Source organism: Centruroides vittatus, unplaced genomic scaffold, assembly GCF_030686945.1.
Source record: "Centruroides vittatus isolate TY-2023 unplaced genomic scaffold, ASM3068694v2 scaffold_1152, whole genome shotgun sequence".
Classification (NCBI taxonomy): Eukaryota; Metazoa; Arthropoda; class Arachnida; order Scorpiones; family Buthidae; genus Centruroides; species Centruroides vittatus.
In genome coordinates, this window is record NW_027122670.1 from 3,332,749 (window position 1) to 3,344,947 (window position 12,199).

Here is a 12,199-nt window from a genome sequence, read left to right on the forward strand (position 1 = left end):
TGATGGTGTGGAAAAGTTTTTGCAAGTTAATGTAGTGGCTTATAATTCACACTATTGAAACTGGAAGGTTTTTCTAACACATAATCATGGCCTGCAGGAAGGGAATTACAGTATTTTAAAATTAATTTATCTATTATATTATAATTATATTATGATAAATTTCTTATAATTAACAATAATTTGATTTCCTGGTTTTAAGATTAAAAAAATTTAATTTTATAAATAATTTTTTGATAATATTTAATTCATTTAATTCGCAAGTATTAAAAGTCGAATGTTTGCTTGTTGAATGCAAACATCTACTAACTGTTTCTCTCTCTATTATGCAATATCATTAAATATTTTTGTTCTAGCTAAAATTAAGTCAAATTTAAAAAATTAATTTATTTCTCATTATGAATATTTTTGGTCATGTTTGCATATTAAAAAAAATGATTATCTTTTCTTTTAATTTCTCTATTTTATCATCAAGCAAAATATTATCATCAATATTATTATTCATATTGTAAATTATATCATCTTGTAAACAAATAAATATTATAAATTGAAAAGCAATGAAACTTTTTGCATGGTAGCAACTATAAGTATCTGCAGAAAATTTTTCAGCAGAAGACAAAGCTGGAAGACAAATAATTACTTCAATAGATTTTTATTTAATTATTCACTTTATTCAGTTTTTTAAGACAGACAGCATAGTCCATGGTCAAGGGTACAAGGTAACATATTGCAATCACTTTTAGAATAATTTGTGGAATTTTCTTAGTCCACAGAGGTCCACATGGGTATCCAGGGAAGGGCAAATGGAGTATTTGCCCACCCCTGGACACCCATGACAGTAACTTAATATATTTGATTATGTTAAAGATGATGTACAGTTGAAAATTATTAAAATTTATATGTATATATGTATAATTGCTTTTTGTTTATAATAATGCTAATAAATGTAATAAATATTACATAAAGAAAAAAGTATAAAGCTTAATTTGACTTGTTCTTTATGACAGGATAAATGGACTAGTTAAAAGAAGTGAAGAATAAAAATGGTTTGATATTTAAAGGTTTGTGTCGAGGTTTGGTTATTACAGGGCGCGGCAGAAAGAACGTTCTGATTTGGCAGAAGCGTTGCTTCGCTCATAATAGGGGTACAGCAGTAGGCGTGGTCTCTTTTGATCTGTTTGTGCATGCCATTTGTAGTTACTGTCAGCGAAGAGCATTGTGCTTTTGTTGTTGAAGAGTTTGTTATGAACGGTAAATCTGTGATAATGACGCAACCGGCCTTCCGAATACGCTTTCAGCTCGGGCATCATGATCTGGTTCCGGCTGCACCAACAATTCATCGTTGGGTTTCAAATTTTAGACGAACAGGTTCAGCTTTAAAAAGAAAGAGGCCGCCCTAGAAGCGTAACAAGACCAGAAGATGTGGAAGTTGCTAGAGCTTCCATACTGCTGTATGGAAGCTCCCAAGCGATCTGCATGCAAACACGCAGCTGCATTAAATATGTCTGATCAAAGTCTCTGCAGAATTTTACACAGCTTGCTCCACATGCATTCGTACAAAATAATGGTCGTTCAGGAGTTGAATGATAGGGACTATGCAATCCATAAAACTTTGTGTCAGGATATTCTGCAGAGCATTCCACCAACAGCGGTACTGATCTTTAGTGACAAAGCCCATTATCATTTATCGGGGATGTTCAACAAACAGAACTTTAGATACTGGTCTGACAGTAATTCTCGAGAACTCCACCAATGACCACTCCATAGTCCGGTTTGGTGTGCCTTAGGTGATTTCGGTGTGTGGAGTCCTTATTTCTTTGAAGAGGGCAGTGTTACAGTGACAGTAATGTCAGAGCACTATTGTCAATAGCTTGAAAATTTTCTTTGTCCATTAGTTAACGATTTACTCGATGATCATGATCCGGAAGATGTATGGTTTCAGCAAGATGGTGCCACGTCGCATACCTCTAGAAGGTCACTTGGAATTCTCAAAAACTTGTTTTCAGGTCATCTTTTCTCTTTACGGGGTGATATTGGTTGGCCACTGCATTTGCCAGATTTGACCCATGTGATTTTTTTCTGTGGGGCTATCTCAAATCAAAAGTGTACCAACACTGACCAACAAATTTGCAAAAACTCAAGGCAGCAATTACGCAAGAAATCAAGGCAATTCCACTGGACATGGTCCACAGATCAATGCAAAATTTCAGAAAAAGACTTCAAAACTGCATCGTCATTGACGGTTGCCATTTAACCGATGTACTCTTCAAAACCTAATGGATGACAATGGCATACTGTGTACTTATCATGTATAAAAGATTTTTTTCTCTATCTTGCTTTGTATTTTTTTTATTGTCGTTCCAAATCAGAATGTTCTTTCTGCCGCACCCTGTATTTAAGTGCAGTCAGAGAAGAGTGAAAAAATGTACATATCTTATCAACACAGTGGTGCCTCATATAATGTACTTAATCCATTCCAGGTGCATGTCCGTTAAGTGAAACGTTCGTTATACGAAACACATTTTTCCATAGAAATACATGTTAAAACATCTAATTCGTTCTGAAGCATAAAATAACCGTACTGTATCATTAAAAAATGAACATGGGATGAGTTCTTTTATTCCTCCGCATAAATCTGCGCGAGCGACATCTGTTTAAAAATTCCTGCGGAACACGTTCCTAAATTCTGATGGGAGTGCACGCCATCAAACGGCAAAAACGGCCGCTTGTAGCAGTAGTTTACAGTGGAAAGCAACATGGTGTCCTCCATGGCTCAGATAGTTTTGTTTCTGGGTCCATTATATGGTTTTATGAATGAGAATTTAGAAATTGTGAAAGTGAGAGTTAGCACACGCAGTGATGTAAGTGTTTTTACGAATTTGTCTTTTAGGCTATTTTGAATGCTCTTTCAACAAATAATCCATTTTATGGTTAAATTTTACAATTGGGACCCTTCTTTTGCCTTTTAAAGCTCATATTTTAGAATTATAGATTCCTCCATTACGATACTATCGATAGTGCGGGCGCTGCCATCTTTCTTTCTTTCACCGTCGTTCCTAAATGCCTACAAACAGCAGCGCACTCCCGTAGTAGCGGAGACGCAGAGCGACCACTATTAAAGAACACACCCATGGAGCAGTCACCAATTATGCCAGAAAGTCCGTTGTTTGCAGCCAGTTCGTTGCTCGAGTTACATAACAGCCAAACAGAAAGTCTGTTGTTCACAGCGTCCATTATTCGAGGCGTACGTTATACGAGGCACCACTGTACTTCTAAATATATATGTTATTATTAAATAACACAAAATTTATTCAGTAAATTTAGTAAAACAAATTAAACAAACAAATTTCAGTAAATTATAATTATTAAACTTTAAATTTTTATTATCATCGAACAAAACTCATTATGTATACTTACTTTGTCTTTTTCAAATAAACTATGACAAACATTTGAATAAAGAGAGTAAGTAAAATGAGATTTTAAATTTTTTATTCTCTCTTCTAATGTCATTCCATGTTCTGAATACTCAATAGAATTTTCAAAAAGGGCAATAAACCATTTTAAAGAATATTGGTACATTGGGTCAATGTTAGCTAAATCTGCTATTGTAAAAAACAGTATTGATGAATGAACAGCAATTGATCGATATCCAACACGAGCCTCTTCTATTTGTGTTTCTGTTTGTTCTGAAACTGCCTAAAAATATTTTTTCAAAAGTTAGCAATATGGTAATGTTTATTCATATGTAGAAATCTCTACATATCAACAAAATATACAAAAAAGTAAATATTTTAATTAATCAAACAAAAATATATAATATATAATTTCTTTTACCTAACTTAATTAATTAGAATATCTAATATTTTAAAAATAAATTTACAGTATAAAATAAAAAATTTTATATAAGATCAAATATTTGTTTTCATTCATTTTATCTCATATGAATGCATATTCATATTAATAAATATGCATTACCAGTAATGAAAAACCAAAATGAAATCAAATGATAATTTTAAACTTTTCTTTTTACTGCACACATTTACCTATGTAAAGTAACTTTCTTTGTTCTTTTTCTTTCTCACTCTCTGAATGTATATGTGTATCGATCAATTTTAAAAAGCAACATTACAAGGATTTAACAATTTTAAGCATTTGTTTCTAAAACAAATTTACATTATTTAAATTTCTTTATAGTAATTTTGAAAATATTTTCAATACAACTCATACATAGTGTACACAGTATTTTATAGCTACATCCCATAATTGCCAATATGCATTTTAACCTTTCCACAGTTCTCTTTGGTGTTAATAACATTTTCCATATTGGCAATTATAATACCATAATACAATTTTAAATACAATGTAAGAATTATAACCAAAAAGTTGGCTATATTTCTAAAATATAGTTTGAAAATGAAGCCAACCTTATAGAATTAATTTTAAATAATTCAATTTAAACCAAACATAAATACAAATTATAATAATAAAATTTCCAACAGAGAATGAGCAGTTCAAGTACTTTCTTACTACCAAAAAAAAAGCCAACAGATGGCCAAAAAGTTCAATTACATGTTCTGGCTAATGCATATAAGGAGTTGTCTATTAATTGAGCCAATTTTGACCTCCTCCCTCCTCTTTCTGTACAATAATGTAGTTTTGGAAAACTTATCATCTTTAATTACATGTATAATACAATAATTCATGAATCTCTTTGACTTTGAAGACATAACTTCAAAAAGTTCTACAAATAACTGATAGTTTATTCACATAGCTAGTAAGACAAATTCATTTGCCACTAATATCATTAAAATCTACATAGACAATGCCTTGACCCTCCTTCCTTCCTCCTCATGACGTACTTTTTATAACTCTCCTCTCTCCTTAAACTATACATGTAATTAATTGAGAGCCCTATCCTTTTTCATCAAATAAATGGTTCAACAACAAAAAGTCTGACATTCAAAAAAACTCATTAAATGTTTAATTGAAAATAAAATCAAATATTATACAAAGAATTAGGGATGAAGATGACTTTTGTATCGAGTTTGTTTTCGACACCGTTTCACATAAAACACATAGTTAATTAACAATTAACTTTATTCACTCTCGGATACAACTGACTGGGGTGACGACTGCACAAGAACTCAGCTCCCCGGCCACGAAAGTATGTAGGAATTTTCACCCCTGACCTGACACTCAGATCAAGTTACACCCGACCGTTACAACAGATCTTCCCCCTCTAAAACGAAGTCTCGGAGATGTGCAGGTAGTGTCCGTGTTCTAGAGCTCTTTCTAACAGGTGGTCCTTTGTCTTGATGTTGATTATTCTGGGGAGCTGGATGTTGGTTATTCTGAGAAACTGGATGTTGCCTGTTCTGGAGTGGTTGTTCTCTTCGAGCTATCAGTTGATCAATATGTCTCCTTTCTATAGTTCCTTCTGGTGAAGCTATCATGTATGTATATGGTCCGGTCTTCTTTGTCACCTTACCTGGTTTCCACTTCTTTGCGTCTCTATAGCATCTGTAATTGATGTTGTCTCCTATCTGGAATTCTCGTATTCTTGTTTCCTCTATTCTATCCTTATATAGGTGTGGATTTAGTCGATCATAGATGGTACGTAGTCTTCTTCCCATCAACAGTTCTGCTGCCGTTTTACCTGTAGTACTACTAGGTGTTGTGCGTAAGCTAAACAAAAGTCTGGGGAGCAACACTTCAGTTTTTTCTTGGTTGTGATGTAATTTTTCAATTCTCCTCTTTATAGTTTGCACTTGTCTCTCTACTTGTCCGTTGGAAGAGGGATGATATGGAGGGGTAAATATGTGCTGTATCCCATTTTTACGTATAAATTCTTCCATTTCATGGGATTTAAAGCTTTGGTGATTGTCTGATACAATTGTATTTGGTAGTCCATGTGTACTAAATATTCTCCTCAATAATTTCACGGTTTCCTGGGTTGACTGCGTTTGTACTTCTTCTACCTCCACCCACTTCGAATAAGCATCCACTAGAATAAAATATGTATGTCCATAGTGTGGTCCTGCATGATCAATGTGTACTCGGTCCCAGGGTCCCGAGGGTGATGGCCAATGAGTATCCTTAACTGGGGTTGGGTTTGACCTCTGTTCTTGGCATTTTCTACACATCGATACAGTCTCTTCAATTTGGGAGTCCATTTCAGGCCACCAAAAATAGCTTCTGGCTGTTCTTTTCATTCTAGACATACCCTCATGTGTGGAGTGTAACAGTTGTAATAGCTGTGGTTGCAAGGTTCTAGGGATAACTACTCTTTGTCCCCATAAAATGCAACCGTGGTGAATTGAAAGTTCTAGTTTTCGCCTAGAAAAAGGCATAAGTTCTTCTGGACTACTCAGTGGCCATCCGTGTAAGATTGCATGTTCAACTCTTTTTAACACTGAGTCTTTGTTTGTTTCTCTGCTTACTTCCTGAGATGTGATGGGCAATTCTGGCTGTTCAAATATAAGGAATATCTCTCCTGGTTCAGGGATAGTCTTGTCTTCCACAGTAGTTGGTATACGAGATAATGCATCGACATTAGTCATCTCTGCTGACCGACGATGTTCAATCTTATATGAGTATGCTGCTAATCTTAAACACCAACGAATCATTCTGGGTGAGATTAAATCAGGAATTGGTTTAGCAGGGTTCAGAAGGCCCACAACTGGCTTACAATCTGTATATATAGTAAAATTTCGGGCAGCTAGGTAATTATGAAATTTTGTAATGCCAAAGATTATAGCTAATACTTCTCTCTCGAATTGTGAATAATTTCTTTCTGCTGGGTGAAGTGTCCTCGATGCAAAGTATATAGGAGCTTCGGATCCATCTGGTAATATGTGTGAAAGGACTGCTCCCACTCCATATGGTGAAGCATCACAGGATAATACTACTGGTTTATTTAAATTATAATGGATTAATAATGTTTCTGGTGTTAACATCTTTTTTATTTTCACGAATGCTTTGCTGTGTTCTTTTTTCCAGATCCATTGTTTGTTTTTATCAAGGAGTCTATATAAGGGTTCAGCTTCGGTTGCTTTATCTTTCAAAAATCTATCATAGAAGTTTACAAATCCCAAAAATGCTTGTAATTCTTGTTTGTTTTTCGGTTCCGGAACCTGTTGGATCGCCGCAATTTTCTCCGGTGTGGGCCGAACGCCCTGAGCATCTATCAAATATCCTAAAAATTTAAGTTGGTTAGTCTTGAATAGGCATTTGTTTTCGTTTAGTTTTAGTCCAGCTTCTGAAATCCGGTTAAGAATTTTCCTCAACTTTTGATGTAGGGCTTCTTCATTGAGTCCCATGACAAGTATATCATCTATCATCACAATTGTCCCTGGAATACCTCCTACGATCTTTTCCATCTCTCTCTGGCAAATAGCTGGACAACTACTCACTCCAAATGGTAACCTTTTCATTCTGTATAACCCCTTGCATGTGTTGATAGTCAGAATCTCAGACGACTCCTGGTCCACAGGAAATTGGAAGTACGCTTCCTTGAAATCAAGCTTGGCAAATACCTTTCCACCAGATAGTGAAGCAAGTATATCGTTAATGGCCGGCAATGGGTATACATCTACTTTTATTGCCTCTCTGTTTACAGTGCAGCGGTAATCTCCACATAAACGTACACTTCCATCTGGTTTTGCAACGGGTACCACAGGAGTGGCCCACTTAGAAGTTCTAACTGGTTCTATAACTCCTAACTGATGAAGTCGATTCAACTCTTGTTCTACCTTTGTTCTCAATGCAAAAGGAACCTGTCTTGCCCGCATAAAAATAGGCTTAGCTTCTTTATTTATCGCTAAACTGACTGCCTCGCCTCTAAATAGACCCATTTCTGAATTATTGAATAAATGCTGGAATTCTTGTATCAGATCGTCTGCATCATGTTGGTGATAAAGTCCCTCTATTCTGATTCCTAATGGTTCAAACCAATTTCTTCCAATAAGTCCTGGTCCATTTCCTTTAATTACTAACAATGGCAGATTCCTAATTTTTCCTTTAAATTGTACCCTCACCATTGTAGTACCCACTACCTCCAGATTCTGATCAGTCCATGTCTGTAATTTGACTTCTTCCGGCTCTAACTTGTCTCGCTGGATTTTGATTTCTTTTAAGGTCCGTTCGCTCACTACAGTGTACCCAGCCCCTGAATCTATTTCCATCAGGATTGGTATATTTTCAATCTTGAGTAAGATTTTTAAGGGTGGTATCTTACTTCCCTGTATTTTGAATAGAGATGTATATTCCTCGACCTGGTTAGACATCAAATTTTTATGTTCCTCAATTCGGTGTACTTTGGCTCTCTGGCTGGATATCTCTTTCCGTGGTGCCCCAATTTGGTTTCTTCCCTGGTTTGCAAATTTTCTTTGTCCACTCTTTTGTTTCGTGATACACGCCTTTTCTATGTGTCCCTTGTTTCTGCAGAAGTTACAGATTACCTGAGCAAATCGGCAATTATTCGGGTTATGACTTCCGGTGCATCGAAAACAGCGTAATATGGCCGGCTGATTCTTTCTCTTGTAGTCCGCCTTTAAGTTATACACTTGGGTGTTGTTTCCGTCTGACCCAAGCTGGCTAACATCGTTAGACGCTGCCTCTGCTGCCAATGCTGCATCCAAAATGGCCTTATAAGTAGTGTCCGTTTTCGCCAATAACACGTGTTGTATTCCTTTATCCCTTAAACCTGCCACTAGCCTATCTCTTAACATACGCTCTAGTGAGGCGCCGAAGTTGCAATTCATTGCAATTTTCCGTAGTTCCGCGACATAGTCGTTGATACTCTCTCCCGGTTTTTGCGACCTCTGGTTAAATTTGAACGATTCGACAATTTCACTAGGTTTCGGGTTAAAATGGCTATCAAGAGCAGTAATTACTTCATTGAAGTTAACTTGTGTCGTTTCTTTCGGCGCTATGAGTGTGACTACAAGTTCATATAAAGTTTCACCGCATACAGTAAAAAATAAAGCACACTTATCTTGGTCATTTTCAATCTGGTTTGCCTTCAAGCAAAAATTAAAGCGGTCCTTGTAAGTTTTCCACTGGCCGTCCATCTTGAATGGTTCGAAACGAACTCCACTGGTTGATGTTCCTGGGAACGACATTTCCGGCTTTTTATATCGAATTGTAATTTCTGCTGGCAAGTCTGTATATTATTCCTCGTCGCCAATTTTATATCGAGTTTGTTTTCGACACTGTTTCACATAAAACACATAGTTAATTAACAATTAACTTTATTCACTCTCGGATACAACTGACTGGGGTGACGACTGCACAAGAACTCAGCTCCCCGACCACGAAAGTATGTAGGAATTTTCACCCCTGACCTGACACTCAGATCAAGTTACACCCGACCGTTACAACAATGACCTTCATTATTTAGAAGCTGTACCATCCACTGAAAACATAAATGTGTTCAACCATGTCATGTCCAACATGCACAAAAGATTAAAAAATGCTCTGAAATACATTATTATAATTCACTGTGACAAGAGAAATCAACTTTTTTTTTCTGGAGAAATGTTTTGACAATACATCATCAATAAACTCATTATTTTCATCAGCTTTTGTGATGATTTAGATCAATTATTTTGTATTATTTTTTCTGTAAATATTTTGTTCTCTTCCAAAAGAGCTTATTTTCCAGTCTTATTTCAGATGTCAATTACCTATTATTTACATTTATTTGTTATAAATAAATTCATTTCTGACACTAAAAGTAAGATTGAATTTTACAACAATTTATAAGAAACTTCTGGTAACAGATTGGCAACTTTGGGTTGAATTGCATTTGACAATCAACATGTTAAACAAAAGTAAAACAATTCTTTTAATTTTTTTAATATTATTTTTCTAATAACTTTTTTGAATAACTGTTTAATAACATTGTTTTGTTAATGAAATTAACTGGCTGTGGATGATAAAATATACATGGATATAAAACTATAAAGTATTTTATTAAACTTTAAATTTTCACAATTGAAAGTTTACAAAGTTTAAATTAATTTTTTTAAAATTAAAAAAATATATACTTTCTTTAGAACTTGGCACCATAATAATATAAATTATAGTAATGCTTATTTCAGATACCAAAATTATTTTACTTAGAAATGTTTTCTTTCTTTTACAGATGCCAATTACCTATTATTTATGTCTACTTAATTTTGGTACCTTTGTTTGTTAAAAACTTCTACACATATAATTTAAAATATTAGAATTTATCTATATATATAATCGAGACGAGTTGATAATAATAATAATAATAATCAGCGCAGAGCCCAAACGGTTAGGAGTTGAAAGTTGAAATTTGGTACACAGTTAGGGTACATCACGAAAACGCACACTAAGAAGGGATTTTTCGAAATTCTTCTCCACGGGGGAGAGGGACAGGATTAAAGCTTCTATATACATTACGAGACGTGCCTAAACGGTTAGGAGTTGAAAGTTGAAATTTGGTACGCAGTTAGGGTACGTCACGAGAACGCACACTAAGAAGGGATTTTTCGAAATTCCTCCCCACGGGGGAGAGGAACAGGATTAAGTCTTAACACTTCCATCAACAATGGAAGTGTTAAGTAACAATGGAAGTGTGAAGCAACAATGGAAGTGTGAAGTAATAATGCAAGTGTCAACAATGGAAGTGTTAACAATGGAAGTGTTACGTAACAATGGAGATGTTAAGAGCCCAAACGGTTAAGAGTAGAAAGTTGAAATTTGGTACATAGTTACGGTACGTCACAAAAACGCACACTAAGAAGGGATTTTTCGAAATTTCTCCCCACGGGGAGAGGGACAGGATTAAGGCTTAACACTTTCATCAACAATGGAAGTGTTAAGTATCAATAGAAGTGTTAAGTAACAATGGAGAACAAGAGAAGGCGACGTGCAAGATTTACGGGCGCTGGAGGAAAAAAAAAAAAGTAATATGTTAGAACATATTCGATTTTCAAATTTAAACAGATTAATTCGGTTTTTCTCGACCTTTCTTCTTTAAAACGTTTGATGAAAATCGAACGATATAATCAGAACACGTCGTGAAAATCGAACAATATTACAATATTCGATTTTCAAATTCGACCTTTTATTAAAAATATTTAGTTTGTTGATGAAATTACTCTTTTTCTTCTGTGACTATAACGTAATAATCTTAATCTTTGCTATCATTACTTTTGCCCGAGCACGCCGGGCCTATCTGCTAGTATTTCTATAAACAATTAAAATGTTTGTTAACAAACTACAGGACATTTTTAAATGAAAGTGGAGCTTAATCTCTTCTTTTAAAAGAATGAAAACATTACTAGGTAAAATAATTTTGGTATTCTGAAGTGTGGCAATATGCCATATTAATGTATATATTAGATATAAGTTTAGTTTTAAGTTTTCTTTCTTCTTTGTTCTTCCTTTTGTTTTCTCGAATTTTCTATTAACATTTCTTTCTGTGGGTGGGGTAACCCTTTCCATGAACCGGGTTAACAATGAGAAGTGAAGGCCCTGAGGCTACTAGAACAATAAGAAGGTTCATTCTTGTGTCAGACTATCAGTGAAGGTAGATGTGCAAAAGTTACACTCCTGCTCGTTGTCTAAAAGGACAAAGGGAGATGAAGGTGGCCTACAGAAAGAGAAAGGACCCGCTAACGTAAAGAGAGAGAGAGACAACGTCCCTTGTATAAGGAGAATCTTCAAAAAGATCCAAAAAAAATTGCCAAGAAACAATTTAGAGTGATTCCCACTAGAAGAACGTCAATACCAAACAGAGAACCCAGGTATTCCTTATAACCTCCTTTATCATACTGAAACTTCTTGCTATTCTTCCTTTCCTTTTTAGTTTATAATTTAGTGTACGTTAGTCGTAAGATTACAAGTCTGTCTTTTCTTATTTGCCGTGAGCGCATTCTTTTGTTCTGTATTCGCTCGATTCCTCGCCCCAGTTTGAAATATTGTATAACATTAAGAATTAGAATCTGAAAGAATCCTGTATATTGCTAATCACGTGAAAAAAAATGAATAATTGTTGTTATTATTTTTGTGTACTGCCTCTCGTGGACTATTGTACACTCATGCGACTATCACAGAAGTAATTGTTACTATTATTTATAAAAAAATTTGTTTTGTAATTTTTTATAATTTAAATGCATTAATAGTAATAGTAATAGCAGGAATCCAATTATTTATTGACTAAGCATAG

General features: G+C 34.8%; 1 protein-coding gene across 11 annotated transcripts in view; it reads right to left on the reverse strand.

The window, feature by feature from the left end:
• Dhc36C (Dynein heavy chain at 36C) overlaps window positions 1–12,199 on the reverse strand; it is a 155,721-nt gene that overhangs the window by 34,026 nt on the left and 109,496 nt on the right. For all 11 annotated transcript variants that reach the window (XM_067284092.1, XM_067284094.1, XM_067284091.1 and 8 more), the window contains one exon: window positions 3,415–3,693. In XM_067284092.1, coding sequence (XP_067140193.1) covers window positions 3,415–3,693 — 279 coding nt within the window. The remainder of the gene's footprint in view (window positions 1–3,414; window positions 3,694–12,199) is intronic.